The sequence below is a fragment of the Cyprinodon variegatus genome, unplaced genomic scaffold, assembly GCF_000732505.1.
Source record: "Cyprinodon variegatus isolate N-32 unplaced genomic scaffold, C_variegatus-1.0 Scaffold471, whole genome shotgun sequence".
Classification (NCBI taxonomy): Eukaryota; Metazoa; Chordata; class Actinopteri; order Cyprinodontiformes; family Cyprinodontidae; genus Cyprinodon; species Cyprinodon variegatus.
Window position 1 is genome coordinate 577,000 of NW_015150924.1, and position 17,698 is coordinate 594,697.

Consider the following 17,698-nt stretch of genomic DNA (forward strand, 5'->3'; position numbering starts at 1 on the left):
TCCCACAGTTTCTGCTAAAGGCGCATTAATCTCTATGCAGGAAGGTGAACCTACAATTCAGAGGGTGGCGGTAATACGCACCAAAAGTTGTACGTCACCGTGAATAAACCGACGAAGAAGAATCCAGAGCGACATGCAAGATCACTAACAATCTCCCATAATGGTAATTAAGTGTTTGTATTTCAGTTCTCAGATAATGTTTTATAATACAGCATTACAGTATAACCTTCCTGATGTCTGTTTGTTCTTGTCTTCTCCAAGCCTAGCTGTTAACATGTCTGTTAGTCTGTGATAGCAGCTAGCATCAACGTCAGTTAGCCCTCAGCTTGTCAACAACAAACGTTATGATGGCCATTCATTCTGTTTGCTTTTTCATCAAACAAGTTAAATATGCGGCTAATAAACTAAGACCTTTTGGGGTCTTATGTTTTCTGCTGATGTTGCTTCGCGGTTTGTTGAAGGTGTTTTCTGTGTTTCTATGTCAGAGCGCTCAACTGAAAGATGTCATCATCAAGCCAGATGCTCCCAGCTCTCTGCTGCTGGATAAACATGCTGATTACATCGCTGCTTATGGCTCCAAGAAGGATGACTATGTGAGTAAAGCCTTATTTACACCCAGATCTTAGCTCATGTGATCCCTCACCAGAGTCAGCTAAATGTGTTCATGTTAAACTTCTAAGCTGATCACACTGATGTAAAACTTTTCAGTAATATATATACTTTGTTTTCACTGATATCTAAACTCTTGGGCAGTGGATTTAAAATAAATGTTTCCTCTAAATCCCACCAGACACTGATGTGGGATCTTCAAATAGTACCACCATAGTGTTGAGCAATAAATAATACAGAATACACATATTTTCCTCCTTGTAGCTTGGTGCTACATTGTAATTTGTCTCCACTAGGATGACATTTGGCCAGTATGTCCATTTTTGTTTTGAATGACATCTGCTCCCTCTCCCATGGTTCTGTTCAGCACATTTCTCTGCAACCACTGGTTGTCAAAGGTACACAGAAATCAAGGCCGATAGGCTGAATTTTAATAAGCATAACAGCCACATAAACTGTGTTTTTAAACACATGTACATCCTTATTTGTATATACCGTATATGTGGGAAAGCTCTTGCCCCTTTAGTAGACAGAGAGCTATCTTTAAAGGCATGGGTGGAGTGTAGGTTTAGATGGATTCCCAAATGTTTCATTCTAAAGCAGCTGATTGTAATTAATTGACTTTATTAATCTCACAGTGGAGAAATTTACTCGTTACATCAGTTCAAATAGTTAAGCTCAAATAAGAGTGTTTCAGTTTTTTTCTCTACCCCCCTAAAAAACAGCATCATTGCCGTTTGCAGAAACTAGTTCAATTCAGTTTATTTATATAGCACCAATTCACAACACGTGTCAATTCAAGGCACTTTAAAGACACATTTAAACCATATCATTCACTTAGATTGGTTCAAAGTATTCTATCTAAAGAAAACCAGCATATTGCATTGACTATCGAAGGCAATCCTTCACACATCAAGCATGCTTGTAGCGACAGTGGAGAGGAAAACTCCTTTCTAACAGGAAGCAACCTCCAGCAGAACCAGGCTCAGTGNCATCTTTTATGATGACAACTAACCCCTGAAACTTTGGAGTTGATTGACCTTTATTTCTTAAAGTTATAAGGGGGGGACAAATTATAGCAGGCCACCTGCTATAATCTGTTCCCCCTGTCTAAATCAAGCAAAAAAGGCCCCAGCTTTTTCATTTTTGGCTTATAAACATATTTTATGATGACAACTAACCCCTGAAGCTTTGGAGTTGATTGACCTTTTTTTCTTAAAGTTACAAGGGGGGAACAAATTATAGCAGGCCACCTGCTATAATCTGTTCCCCCTGTCTAAATCAGACAAAAAAGGAGCCATCTGTGAACTGTCCGTGTGCTTCCAGTGACTTATATGCTTTGAATTCCTCGCAAGTGTAGTATATAGTCAGAGAAACAAACTCAATCCATTAGTCCTTCGTTTAGCTATGCTGCGGTTGTTTACACTACGCCTTTTCCACCAAAAATGGCGTCTTAGCAACAAATGTCACGTGACCAGCGGAGACCGATATGTAGCTCCACAATGTTAATTATAAAATAACTTCATTTAAGCCCAGCCTTGTCTAACATAGAGAGTAAATTAATCTCTGTTTTCTCTTTTAGGAGTTTTGTTCCAAGGACTTCAACAGAACATTTTTGGCTCTTTTTTTCTTTTTCACAATGTTTTCCTGCAAAGAAATGAATGAAAAATAGCTGAATGTGTATTCGGGTTATTCATTGTTACATTGTCAACGTGGTTCATATTTATAATGTTATGAACCTTTTCGAATGATTTTCTTCCTAGATTTAAAGATCCCGCAAACATCAAAGTCTTTTTTAAGTTGTATTTCATGGATTTTGGTTGTCTCTTGTGGGGAGTTACCATCTGATCTCACAAATTACAATAAAGTGCCATCATGTATATAAGTAATTACATTCTACCTGCCTCTCCCAGTCTGAATTGTGAATAAAGCATCAACAGAACATGGGCATTAGAACCTCAGCAGGTGAAGACAATGAAAGTTAAAAGTCTGTTTATAAAGAAAATACAACAACCATAACAAGGAGGTAGATAATGGAAGATCTCCTGTTATAACATGTGTTATACCGGTAACTCCAGTAGGAGGTTATAATACACATTTTTAGCTGTTTAGATGATATCAGAGTATTGGCTAGATGCTTAGAACAGATCAATTCATAGAAGTGCCATACTTTTCTTCAATTGAATTTAAAAAGCAAAGTGAGGTAATAATCTTTGGACCAAAGGTGGAGAGATCCAGAGTTAGCTGACAGCTTCAGCTACTACAGCTAGAAACCACTAATTATGGTTGAAATCTTGGTGTCATGATGAACTCCAACCTGATCCTTCAGAGGAACATAAAGGCACTTTCAAATCAGCCTTTTATCAAGTGAAGAACTTTTCCAGGATTAAAGGACGAATGTCTATGCAGGATCTAGAAAAACTCATTTGTGCGTTTATCTTTAGTAGAATTAATTACTGCAACAGTGTCATCATAGGTTTGCCAAAAACAGGGGTCACTATCCTTTCTAAGGCTGAGGGATACTTCATGAGAACTGAGTCACAGGAAGGGCTACCAATACTGACCTATGAATGGCAAGGGTCAACGTTCACCTAAATTTCATACATAATAAGCATATTTGTATTGCTTCTTTCAGCTAGTAATTTTCTTTATGATATTGTCAGTTTGAAATCTCTATGACTGCCTAAATGCTCTTCATGATTAAAATTATGAAATGCTCTATAAATGAAAAAAAAGAGGGCGTCTATCACTGTTGGGGTGAAGCACAGGTTAGCAACCATGATAATCTGACAGAGGACGATTATCCATGTGAATCACTAAACTGGTTCAACAGTTCAGTCCATCCCAGAGAACAAGGTAGGATTCAGTCGGAGCGCTGCGGACTAGATGCAGCGGCGGCCACACAAAGTGTCCCCAATGCTGCAGTACCGGAGGACACGCATGAGTAAGGACAAGTCAGGATCAGGAAATCAGAAACATTATAGTAAGCATTAAACCGCTCTCTCCACAGAGATCAGACAGGAACAGATGTGCTCAGTGAATGAGAGGCAGAGTAGGTCAGGATCCGTAAATCAGAGACACTATGGTACGCTAAAAAAAAAACCCTCTCGGCTGGACCCCAAGAATGAGAACATGATAATCTGGCCGTGATAGCTGAATACAAGTCCCTTAAATAGAGGCAGGAGCAGGTGGATGAGATAAGCGGTAATGAGAAACCAGGCAGAGTTAGACAGGTGAATGGAATGAGCAATTAAGCCAGCCATTAGCACCAAGATTGTGACACTAATGTCCCCTCTATAGTGATAAGGACACCCTACATATGCTTTAAGACCCTGCTCTTCAAAAAGTCTATGGCTTGCAGGAAGAAAAAAAAAGTGTATACAGACTTTTTAATAAAGAGGACCATCAAAGCAGAACTTAGATATAAACTATATAAATAAACTAACTTAAATGAAGAGAAAAGTAAAAAAGGATTACCAAATTTCTAGAGGACAACAAAAATATAAAAAACATGGAAAGTATTGAATACTATTAATAGAGACAGAAATTGTACATCTTACTATCCTGTATACTTTTTGCACAATGAGACCATTGATGCTAAAGCTGTGATTGTCACTGAGTTAAAAAAAATACTTTGTAAAAGACTGGACACCTTTATCTCCAAACCCAATATTTTGTACGCCCATCAGTATGGCTTCAGGAGAAATACAGCCGCTTCATTTATGCTAATAGATTTTGTGGAATTTTTAACTTCTGCAATAAATAAAAAAACAGTACGCTATAGGGATTTTTTGGATATTAAAAAGCCTTTTAATACAGTGGCACATGTTATAAAAAATAGAAAAAAACTAATCTATGGAGTGGCCCTTTCCTGGCTCACTAGCTATCCAGATAATCGAAAAAAGTACATTGAAATAAATCACCTAAAATGAAAAAAAATATGAAAATAGAGTATACAGTTTCATAAGGCTCAGTTTTGGGACTATTATTATTTTTTTTCTTTATTAATGATATCTGTGAGGTGTCTAGTCCAGTGCTGTTGGAAGTCATTTTGAACAAGGGGTGCGCTGAATATATTTTTCACTCCTTAGGCTTCCGTTGCTCAGCGTGACATTAATTCATCACTTTCGTTCTTAGATCTGAAACTATAACAAATAAACTAGCTCTACTCTGTTAAAAGCAATCTTGTTTTCAGAATATACAAATCTTTTTTCATTCTGTGAACAATTGGGAAGAGCCTTTGGAAACTGATCGCAAAGAACTTATGAAGTTTAACAAATGGTTCAACATTATTTAACATTTAATTTTCACAAAACAAAGTTTATATTTGGTAATAGACTTATTAAGACAAAACTCAGAAATTAAAGGAGTGTCTGAAACTAAGTTTCTTGATGTAATAAAATAAAACTGAGTTAGAATAAACACGTGAACCACATTGATATAAAAATATCCACGTTCATTTCAGTTCTATACAAATATACAATATACTTTATACTGTTCCTTCACTACCTATATGACTCATTGTGTTGAAGTATTGGGGGTTCACTTATAAGACAACAACCAACTCTGTCTTTCTTCTTCTAAAAGGCAATCTGAATATTTATGAATAATGAATAATACACAATCAGCAAACTCTTTATTACGATGAAAATATTAAAGTTTGAGGCTCTGGTTAAGTTTCAAAATGTTTCTAATCATGCACAGAGAAAAAAACAAACAAGTGCCATTTAGTATTGAAACGCTTTTCCAAAACAAAAGAGAGCGAATACTGTCTATCAGGAACATATATATTGAACAAACCAGTAATTAGTAGTAATGCCAAACTCCACTACTCTTCCTCAAAAGGTGTTCAGTTATGAAACATCTGCAGTGATGAAATAAAATCATGTTAAAGTTAAAACAAATAAAGAGGTACTTATTATAATTTAGTATTATACTGTATTGTGATTATAATGAGATTATTGTGATTATTATCATTATTCAGTATTATTAAAGATTGCTAATGAGTATTATGATCTATACTGGAAACTTTGTTGTATTATGAATTACAAAAAAGAGTAGTTATTATAGGGTATTATTATTAATCAATATACCTTTATCTTATTTTTTTTTTTAATGATGTATTGTCAAAAATACATCATATTATTGACAATACATCAATTAGGAGTGAATGGAAAGTCTAAGTTGTGTCGGTGTCGTGAGAAAAAAGTATTCAACTATTCATCCTAGTTAAATAAACGGAGATCGATGGATTTCACTCAGTCGGCACATTTATTAATAATCTTTGCAAAGAGAGAACAGTCATCATGGCACAGCATTCTGCTCTGTTCTGATCTGGGCAGGGTTNAAAGGGTTGAACCGTCATCCACTAATAAAGAACATGTGGGACAGTGATGAACTAAGAGCAATATCTTTAGACCAAAACACCCCAGATAATAATTGCCATCCAATCTTAGAGAATATCGAGTCATATCATGTCAGTAGAAATTAGAATAAGCTGAAGTGAGCTGGCTGCACAGACTGCTGGGGATTCACCACTGTCGTGTATCTCAGAGATTCCAAGGCTTTTAGCTAGGAATATTTCATAGGGTGTAAACCTTGGTGTATCACTTTTAGGCTTTGCGCGGCATAGGGAGCTCCGGGGGTATCCTCCCCCGGACAATTTGAGCAATTTAGACTCTCTGAAAGGCTATTTCTTGCTTTTTGAGGTGGAATGCAGCTAACTTTTTTCTTTGTTACAACCTGCTTTTGTCCTAAATATGGGAAGTATGTGTGCTTTACTAGAGGTGGAAATTTCATAAGGAACACAAGAGATAATTTTTTAGGTTTCATAGGCTAATTCAAACAATCAGAAAGTGTAATGCTACGTTTACACCAAGATTTAAGCAGCAAAAAAGCATCTGCTGCTCCATTATTGATGCTTGTACAGATAAAGGTCAGACGCACTTCAGGAGAATCTTTGTAGCTCCTAAAGCGCGTCCAGTAAAGTGTTTTCCAGATGCGTCTGATGCTTCTGCTGATCCTGTGTTCAATGGCAAATAGAGGCTTTGCTATATTTGCTGTGATAAGGAGGTAAAAAGTAGATTTAATATATCTTTATGCAAGAAATTAGACCTCAAAACATTGTCTGTTCAGTCAATTCTTAAGTCTTAAAATATTATTACACTGTTGGAGGCACTCAGAACCCTGTCATTAGGAATCCCCTGCAGCAGGCCCTGTCACATGTTGGGGTTTTTCCCCTAATGTTCTGGTCGGCTGGAAGTAGAGTTTTAGCCTTTTTCATGTATGTGGCAGGCACCTGAATAATAATAGCAAACATGTTTTCCCAGAAGGTTTCAACATTTTGAGTTAATTTAGGCATTGATAAACAGTTTCAGTGGAGTGGTCATATCGCTCTGCATCAGAAGCGCTGTGTCTGTCGCCCTGCCAGCTCCCAGACCAGCTTCTCTGATTGGTTGATGTGGTACGTTGAGCAGCAAAAGTTCAATATTTCCAATTCCAGCATCTGCTGCTTGTGAAATTTTGAACATTTGAGCTTATTTTCCACAGGGGAAAAACAGGGCATACAATATGTCATTTTTTTAGTAAAGGGCGTACGATGTACGGCCGTATGCATCGCTAGCTAAAAGCCTGGTGGTTCCCAGCCCTGGTCCTCAGGGACCCCTGCCCTGCATGTCTTAAATATGTCTGTTCCAGCACACCTGATTCAAATTAGGGCTCCTCCTTTGCAATCAAGTCCTGCAGAAGCCTGTTAATAATCTATGATGCAACAAGGAAATGCCAAAAACATGCTTAACAGGGGTCCCTGAGGAACAGAGTAAAGTCTGACCAAGGTAGACCAGAGGTGCATTTTGTTCAAACCTATGCAGCATTTTGACAAGAAACTCTGTTGTCAGAAAGGAAGTAAAACACTGGGAAAATTATCTAGAAATAAGTAAATAATTTCTTAAATTAAGTGTATTTAGCCTTAATTTGAGCACCGGTAGGTAAATTGCTAATAAAAGGAGTATTTTTACTCTTCAAATAAGATAATTAGATAATATTCATTTGAAATACGACAATGCAATTGTGTTTTCTTATTTTAAGTGTAATTTATCTTGTTCCATTGGCAAAATGTCTCTTTTACCTCCTAAATTCGAGAACAGATGCACTTATTTTAAGAAAAAATGACTTGTCTAGCTTTCAATTTTTTCAGTGAACAAAGTGGGAAAGTAAAACACAAAATACAGACTACACTGGTCAAACTGTCGCATTAACTGATTTGGTAATAGAGTACTGATATGTCAATAAATATCACACAGGTTGAAAACAAGCCGTCATTCAGACTGGGACGTATGATAGCAACGATGCCTTTAAAAATAGTTTTCTTTGTACAGAAGTACAGGGAAAAACAAGCATGTTTGTGTCTATTTAAAGGCTGCCATACCCTATGATGATACTTAATCACATGAGTCTGGTGATCAGCTCACTGTCCCTGTAGTCCGACCCTATTTGCTTTGAAGAGGCAGATCGATGCATCTACAGTCGGATTTAGGCAGTGGGTTTGGGTCTTAAAGCGCTGCAGATCTCATTTACCTGGTTTAAGGTTCACGATTCAACAATAGAACTGGACAGAAACAGCATCCAGGGGTTTCAAATGTGAAAACCTCTACTGACCAAATGTTAATCCAAGGAGCCTCTCACATTTGCTTAAAAACATTTTTATTATTGTCATGATTAGTAAAGAATATTTTATAAACTGATGAGACAAAAAGTAGGAAGGTGTATCCTGTTACAGCCGATGTAAATAAAGGCAGCGTTTAAGAGAAAGTCCGTCACACTTTGAAACATGATGATTTAAGTCTGATGTAGGAGCTGGTCCATTTGCTGTAACTTACAGAACCATGAGTTCTGTCCTGCCGTAGGTTTGTGATATTAGCTCTAGCACAATTTCTCATGCAAAAACAAAACAAGAAAAAAGCTAAATGAAGGTTTTGGAACAGTCTGGTAAAACTCTAGACTTAAATGTCATTGAGATTCTGTGGCTTGATTGACTTCTGGCGATCTTGACTGATATTCAACTCTGTTCTCAATCATAAAGCGAGTCATATAAAGTAAAAACAAAACAAAACATTTTTGAAACTGAAACTGAACGAGCATATTTTCTTACAGTGTTTGTTTTTGAATTTTATGATTTATCTCTGTGTCCTCCTCTGTCCTTGTTCAGGGGAAGATGGACACGATAAACGTTGACAAAGCTGTGGAGTTCGTCTTGTCTTGTATGAATTTCGATGGAGGTTTTGGCTGCAGACCTGGTTCAGAGTCTCACGCCGGTCAGGTGAGTTTAATCTTGTAACTCACTAAATAAACTTTTATGCTTTTGAAGCAAAACACATAAAGCTCTAAACATAATATTAAACGGCTTTAAATGTAGAATAACATTTGAATTTAAGTGAGCAGCTGATTTAAACAGAATGAACTTATTTAACAGATGAGTCACTGAAATCAAACGTCCCCTTTCAGATTTACTGCTGCACTGGTTTCCTGTCGCTCACTGGCCAGCTCCACCAGCTCAACGCAGACCTGCTGGGATGGTGGCTCTGTGAGAGACAGCTGCCGTCTGGAGGCCTCAATGGAAGACCAGAGAAGGTTTGAGGCTTTCTGATGAATTGTTTGCCAATCTGATCAGGTTTCTCAGCTCAGGTGGATGTGGCTAAAGATGGAAAAAAACTTTTAGAGCTTAGTGCTTGTCCTAAATGTTATAAAGGCTTTTGAATAGGCCCTTAATTTCCTACTTGGAGCTAAAACATTAAAAATATTAGCGTAATCACTACTACCTGATTGGATGGAGTTGATTAGAGCCGAGTTAAGGGCAGACAACAGTAACCAAATAGTGATTTGGATGCTTCGGCGGTTTAAAGGAACCCAGCTTGAGAGGCTTTAAAGTAACTTTGACTGACACAAGCTTACATTAGCCTTTAGTGACTAAAACAGCTACCTACATTATGTAGAGGGTGAATTAAGTCGGTGCACTGCTGGGAAGAACGAACCGCTGCTTGTTGTAATAAGCTGTGTTTTATGAGCCAACAATTCCAGCGTACATTTCCTGCTCTAATGAGACAGGTGTGAACCCCAGTCTAATACATGTCTGGCACATGCTTAAGTCTCAAAGACCCCACTCTGCTTGCAAGCTGTTGAACATAATGGGTTTACATAAACCCTGCAGTGCGTGTGTTGTGTTTGAAATGCTCATTATCATCAGTTTTAACCTTGGCTTTCTTTGCACCTGCGACTTAGTAAACTTTATGTAAACCAACTACCACACCAGCCAAGTAGGAGAAATGCTTTCAGATTTCTGAGAAATCTGAGGGGCGGCCTAAGGCAAAACCTTTACCAAAGTAATGCCTATGATATATCCAAAATGAATGTAGAAATAGACCAAGATGAAAAGGCACATAGACCTACCTTTACTAGTTCTCCCTCATCATTCATCTATTTCTATCTTGATTAAGACGCAGGATGTTATTGTTTCCTTGTATTTTCATGATTAGCATTGGCTTTCTATAGTTAGCTTTGCCGTCCATTTTCTTCTGCTGTACTCGGGGCCGGGTCACGGATGCAGCAGTCTAAGCACAGATACCCAGACTTCCCGATCCACACATTCCTCCCCCAGCTGCTCTGGGGGGACTCCAAGGCGACACCAGGTCAGCTCAGAGGCACGGTCCCTCCAGCATGTCCTGGGCCTTCCACGAGGCCTCCTCCCAGTAGTACACATGCCTGGAACACCTCCCCAGGGAGGTGACTAGGAGGCATCCTTTGCAGATGCCCGAGCCACCTCAGCTGGCTCCTTTTTGACGTGGAGGAGCAACGACTCTACTCCAACTCCTCCTGGGTAACTGAGCTCCTCACCCGATCTTGAAGGGTGCACCGATCCACCCTGCAAAGGAAACTCATTCCGGCTGCTTGTATTCGCAATCTTGTCCTTTTGGTCATTGCTTAGATCTCATGACCGTAGATCGATCGGTAAATTGAGAGCTTTGTTCCCTCTTCACCACGGCAGTCCTATACAGCAACCGCATCACTGCCACAGCGATCCGTCTATCGATCTCACGCTCCATCCATCCCTCACTCATGATAAGACCCAGAGATACTTGAACTCCTCCACTTGAGATAAGGACTCTCCACCGACCTGAAGGAGGGAGTCCACCTTTCTCCGGTGGAGAACCATGGCCTCGGATTTGGAGGTGCTGATCCTCATCCTGGCCGCTTCACACTCGGCTGCAAACCGCCACAGTGCACGCCGAAGGTCCTGGTCTCATGAGGCCAACAGGATAACATTATCTGCAGACAGCAGAGATGATATCCTGAGGTTCCCAAACTGGACACCCTCTGGCCCCTGGCTGCGCTTAGAAATACTGTCCATAAACGTAATGAACAGAACCGGAAATAGTTTTTTTGCCACAGAGCAGTCTTTGAGACTGTAATTTAATCAGTCCATGTAGGCGATTCAAAAACAATATTTAAAGGGCTGTTAATAGTTAGTGAGTGAGTATTTATTGTTAAACACTATGAAATTAAATAAAAAGTGGGGAAATGGTAGAACTATGAAAAATAGTCTTGAGATAAAGAATCTCTGTTTTTGCAGGGAGGGAGAATAAAATATAACTGAGATCATACTGTGCTGTGACTTTGCTTGATTATTCTATTGGAGTGCACTAGAATAGGTTATTTAAATAAAACACACAAACAAAACTTCATTTGAGGGAATCCTACTCCTGGGTCCCCTAAAGGGTTTAGTCATTTTCACTTTTTTCTTCCCTGACCTGTTTTCATGTCTGAGATGAACATATGTCCAAAAAAGTATTAAAAAAATAATTAAAATGTCTCTTTTTCTATTTCTTTCTAGCTTATTTTACACCTTTCATCAAGTTGATACAAATTATTTTATCATCTTTATTTTTATTTTATTTTATTATATGTGTATTTGACTATTTGATTCTTTTAAATGGGAAACTTAGTTCTTTCTTTTTCTTATTCACACGATGAAGTTACAGTCTGTTCCTCGATTTGATTTCATAGTGTGTGAAGAAGGAGTGACTCAGAAAAATCAGTCAGTGCAGGACTGAAGCAGATTTAATATCATTTGGTTGATGAGTTTGTCAAGCAAGTTCTGGATAATTATGTTAAAGCTCTTTTTGAACAAAGAGTCCCACCAGATATTGAGGACAAGGTTTCAAGTCCAGAATAAAATATGAATTTCTGTACAAAGGAAGGCTAAGTACATTTTAGTGTCTATGTAAAATTTTAATGGAGTACTAAGTGCTTTGTGTGGATCTGATGATGTCTCCTCATGTTTGTTTTTTGTTTTTTTTGTCTTAATCTTACAAACAACAAATAATAATAATTTTTTATGCACTCCTCCTTTTTAATCCTAGCTATTATTTGTTTACTATTTTATAGCCAAAATACCAAAGCAACCAGGTATTAATGTTGATTTATCCAATTCAGCTTAAACCAGGATTATTTAACTTGTGGTAATATCAACTTTAAATGTTTAGAGCGGAGCTGAATAAAATATTCATGTTTATAGACATCTTAATAATGCATGCTGACCTAAAAAGCAGACATTTTGTTGCAATCTCTCTTTTTTTTTAAAGTGTCCAACAGGGAGCTGGGATGATCAGCTTAGGTGGGATCTGTTACCATGACAATTGTTAGTCATTAACTACACAGTAGGATTAGAAGGAGTGACCGCAAGAAAAAATAAAGAGAAATCACATTTGCAGTTTGGTACTAACTATGTATGGGACACAGTAAAGTAAACTTCAAGTGGAGCTCTGCTTAGATGGCCTTAAAGAAAAACACAGCGTGACAGAAAACCATCACTGCACATCACCTGTTTAACACAAGCTGCGTCCAGATTTACCACCTGCAACTGTTACGGCTGCATCTGTAGACTGATTACATTAACGCAGGGCCATAAAGTCTTAGATGGGTCTGGTGTATCCCTATGGCCCAGACTATACCAGGGTTTTTTGGTGAATCAATGCAAACTGATCAAACTGAAGCTACAGAAGCTGCTAATAAAGTTGGTGGATTTACAGTTAGCTAAAATAAACTTTTAGGTGTTTTTATGTCCTCTCTAAGCTAACACCCTAGAGTTTGGACAAAGTCAGTTTGTAGTGAAGCTAAGAAGGTGGTTTGAACAAAACAAAAACAGGATGAGCCAGGAGAGGCTGTGAAGGACTTGATATTCAGAAGCAAATACTGCAGTTGATTTTCAGATTTGGAAAATCACTTTTCATTTGGTAAATGTTAGTATTTGCATATTCTCCACTCATGAACATTTTGGTCTGTAGAATTGGACCTGCATACTGATGAAAGCTAAAACACAACAATAGGTTTGCACAAACTGTCTGCTAATTTGCAAACGCAAATCACTTTCCCCCTTCTTTGAAGATCTGCTCTGTGCCTACAGACACGTTTGCACTAGATAAGATTACTCATGATTTATCGATAATTGAAATAATTGTCAACTAATTTAGTAACTGATTAGTCGTTAACTGGAGTGCAGAGAATATAAAGTGTGATTTTTAGCTGAGAGAGCAACACAGTTAGAGAAGTAATTATACCAAGATTGCAAAAAATATTTATACCAACATTTTGTATTTAAGAGAAATAGATAAATCTTTTTTCTTCAGCTTTTTATTGTCATTACACTGTCACAAGTACAGAGCATCAAAATGAATGCGTTTAACTCATCCTCCTGGGGAGCAGTTGGCTGCCATTTTGTGGCGCCCGGGGAGCAGTGTGGGGTTAAGGGTGTTTGCTCAGAGACCCTCAGTGGCAGTGGGGCTTGAACTCAGAACCTCTGGATTCCAAGCGCAATGCCCTAACCACTAGGCCGCCTCTCCCATTAATACCTTTTATCTTTCAGTATGCTCTTTCCCAGAACTCAAGTGGAAAAGTCTTAATTTCGTCAGTAGTCTTCTTTAAGGAACCTTTGGCTATCCGATTGTTGATCGATTAATTGAAAACATAATTAACAGATTAATGGATCTGCAAAATAATTGTTAGTTGCAGCCTTAGTTTGCATCTTTTTTGCAGTACACCAACCTTCTGGAGATCAGGCCCTAAATGTTTACCTTTAGGGTTTTTACACAGTGAGCTAGTTTATCAATTATGAGGCTGCATGGAAAAACAAAGTGATGAAGTCATGTCACTCGGAGCCGTGCAAGCCCAAATAAAACGTATTCAAGTGAAAGTTTGACTTGTCATCCAGCCCTACCTTAGAAATTCTTTGGTAAATATAATATAAGAAGCTAAACTTGTTTTTATCTCTAAAGAACGTTATCCTCTGTAGAGAGTAATTTGTCTAAATGAATACGAGGAACATAAATTGTCTTATGTATTAAATGATTAGATTCATGCACTTACAGAGAAACCTCCGTCTCTCTCAGCTTCCAGATGTTTGCTACTCCTGGTGGGTCCTGGCATCTCTGAAGATCATCGGCAGGATTCACTGGATTGACAAAGCCAAGCTGCGGCGGTTCATCCTGGCCTGTCAGGACGAGGAGACGGGAGGATTTGCTGACAGACCGGGAGACATGGTGAGACAGGATTGTGTCAAAAGCTGTCATGCAACCAAACTCCAGTGATCGCCTGCTGATGCTGTTAAATCTCTGCTATCTTAGTTTAGCTCTTTTTTTTCATACTGTGCTTTAAGAAAGTATCATCCCCCCCCTGTAGATGTTATGTTTATCACTCTAAATTTTTTATTTTTAAACATGAAGGGTCACCAAAAACAAGTTTTTCAATTATTTCATTTATTGGAGTAAAGCATGCTATCTTATCTCTGGATACCAATCCAAACTAGATCAGTTTCTGTAGATAGATCTGCAGCAACAGGAAATTCACTTAAATGAATCCTGTAGGACAACATGAAGTAGGTCAAATGAGCTCAAACAGCGAAAAATCATCTTCTGACGTAAAGACATCCAAGAGCAGACAATGAGTGGTCATTTATATCTTAGCAGTCATTTTTAAGGCTCTGGGACATTTTATTCTCTGGGCCTGGCAGAGCGTTTGCTACAGTGAGCTGCTATAACCAAGACCGTCACTGCAGCAAGACGTATTTTAAGGAATTTCAGCCTGAGCACCCCGACTTAATGTGATGTCATAGAACGACATTTTGACTAGTATTGTCAACTAGTTGACTTGGAAACATCACAACTCGTTAAAGCCCTATCTTGAAGTGATCAACAAACCAGACTGATTACAAGAATGCAGAAAAGATGCAAATCCAGAAGGCCATAAGAAGAAAAGATGGCTACAGGTCCCTATAATCCACCACTACAGGCTTAACTTGCCTTGTGTTCAGGTTTGGGTTCATGATTCAATAATTAGTGAAACTTTAAAAAATAAAATTGCAAATTGGCCTCTGTGAGATAGCTCTTGGGTTAAAAGAACAAAGGCACGTCTCACAATTTACCAAAAAATCTTTATGATCCCACAGGGTTTTGCTAAAATATTGTGGACTGATGAGAAGTGGACCTTTGTGGAAGCCGATGGCCCTGTTACATCGGCTGTATGTTACTGCAGCATTTCAGGAAAACATCATCAGAATGACTGTCAAACAATACTGTGGCAGGATGATGGTGCGAGGCTGCTTTGTTTCTTCAGGACCTGGAGGTCTTGCTGTGATTGTTGGAACCACAAGCTGACATAAGGGAGAAGTGTGCAGACTTTAGCTGTAGAGCAGGACGACGGTATAAGTCCAACATTTGAATCATAAATAAATGAAGCTTTTGGTCAAAGTCTGGATTTAAACCGGATTCAAATATCCTAAACCTTAAAACAAACTTTCCAACATGGCTGAATTAAAACAACTCTGCAGTAAAAGGGGATCAGAAATCCATCCAGAGTGATGATGTAAAACACTCATTGCTAGAGAATAATGTCTTGAACTACAGTTGTTTTCTTTTTAACCTTTTGTTTTTATTTTCTCTATCCTCACTGGCATAATGTTTGACTGCCAAAACCTAAACCTGTTAGGTTTAGATTTTATGATGACACATAGAGATGGATCAGTTATAATAGTCTTTGGTAGTTTTTCCCCCCCGAACATAATTATGATAATAAAAAAACATAATTTGATTTTCCTTCTGATTATTTTTGTCTAATATTAACATTGTTTAGTAACCAATAAGGGGGGAAGTATTTTTCACAGCACTGTAAGTCATTGGTATGTGATGAGCAACATTCTGGGAGCTGATTATGCATCATATTGAACCTCTGGTCTTTCTCTACAGGTGGATCCTTTCCACACTCTGTTCGGAGTTGCAGGCCTCTCTCTTCTCGGTGACGAGCAGATCAAAGCGGTGAATCCCGTGCTGTGTATGCCAGAGGACGTCCTGCAGAGGATTGGTCTGCAACCCGACCTCCTCAGCTAGCACTTCCACTCATCAAATAACAAACTCCAACACTGCTCCCCCCCAACTAAGGCCCCTCGGCCTGAGTTAACCACTACAGCCGAACACTGGATGTAGATAGAGGACCACCGCACGCTATGAAGCACCCATCAGTTTTATTTTTTTGTCTTTTTTTGCTATCCTGATTGTGTTTAACAACCTGCTTCTTAAAATCATCAATATGAGGGTTTTTTAAAAGTAACTTCTTTAAAGTTTGGACCTCAGAAGCTACATTCCTTCATTCATTACCTTACTTTTTTACTTATCTTTAGGAGAAACCTCTATAACTTTTTCACGTTTCTCCCATTACTATAAACCTTTCTGTATTTTATTGGGATTTAAATGATAGACCCACACAAAGTGCTCGTTTAGAAGAGTATAGCTGAAAAGGAGAACTTTATATAGTTTGGCAAAATAATAAGAGCATACTTGTTGATCCTTTCAACAGCTTGGGTTTTATTAGGTGGGGGGCAAATTTAAATTTCAGAATACATACCTTCTACAGAGCTCACAGTCATTAGTTGTTCAAATATATAACATTATGTACTGTTGTGTTAGTCTATAAGATATATCCTAATAAAACCCATAGAAGTTTGGTCTGTAATGTGAAAACATGAAGTTTTACTGAAGGTTTCCTGCCCTCTTTAGCTGCAGGTTGAACACAAACTAAAAAGATATTGAAACGGAACCTTTGAGATTTTCACCATGAAAAAGCAGAATTTCATAGCAGAAAAAGGGAAGAAATTTCCTTCCACTGTATGCAGTAATGAAAAGGCGTTCAGATATGAAACAAAGAGCATGTGTGTCGCACTCAAGCAATCCCAGCCTGCTGTGGTAATGCTGCACACAGCTGGAGTGGAGCCACAGGAGTCGCTGGAAGCGCTGCTTAATGCGTCTCATTACTACAACCAGAGAGAAGCTGTTTAAATAGGGGTTCTCGTAACTGTAAATGTTACGGTATGATTTATATTCCAGCTACACTATTTATTCAAATCTGTCACTCTGCAGGCAGCTGCATTTGTTCAGCCTCCCAGGAGCTTATTTGTACTTGAGTTCTGAACCGATTCCACCGAATCTTTCTCTGATTGGCTCCGCATTTGATTTAGTAAATCTCTACGTCTCTCGTCTGAAAATATTTGTTGTCAAATAGCTGGTGGGTGTGTATTGTTACAGAGCTTAATGGACAAGCATCAGCGTTCTAATGTTTGAGTCCAGTGGAGAAGACAATTAAGGAATAGTTTATGTTTACAAAGATTTATCAAAATAAAACGACATGATCAAAAACTGGTATTTTGTTTCACACTTCTTTATTTCATGCTTTGCTGCCATTTTCCCTTTTTAAATGTTGTTAAATGTAAATTTAGCAAACATTTTATCACAGGTTTATTGAGTCTGTAGACAAAATGTATTTGTTTTTAAAGAAATATCAAGTTGTCTGTTTGTTGTCATTTAACTCTTGTTATATGGACGTAATAACCTTTATCCACCCATTGAATTAAAATGATTCAAAAGGTCATTTTAAAAATTAAATGCATTTTAACCCTTTAAAGGGCACTCAGTGAAATACTTTGAAAATCCAAATTTCAAGCCAATTATGTTATTGAAATAAGACCTTATTAGCTTTTTAACATTCAAAAAAT

At 38.1% G+C, this 17,698-nt stretch overlaps 1 protein-coding gene across 1 annotated transcript in view; it reads left to right on the forward strand.

Moving 5' to 3' along the window:
- LOC107094223 (geranylgeranyl transferase type-2 subunit beta-like) overlaps positions 1-17,450 on the forward strand; it is a 20,146-nt gene extending 2,696 nt beyond the window's left edge. Inside the window, exons 3-8 of the mRNA XM_015389732.1 lie at positions 41-163; positions 486-602; positions 8,789-8,926; positions 9,112-9,237; positions 14,049-14,198; positions 15,900-17,450. Of these exons, the coding sequence (XP_015245218.1) occupies positions 161-163; positions 486-602; positions 8,789-8,926; positions 9,112-9,237; positions 14,049-14,198; positions 15,900-16,040 (675 nt within the window). The 5' untranslated portion in view covers positions 41-160 and the 3' untranslated portion in view covers positions 16,041-17,450. The remainder of the gene's footprint in view (positions 1-40; positions 164-485; positions 603-8,788; positions 8,927-9,111; positions 9,238-14,048; positions 14,199-15,899) is intronic.
- The last annotated feature ends 248 nt before the right edge of the window (positions 17,451-17,698 follow it).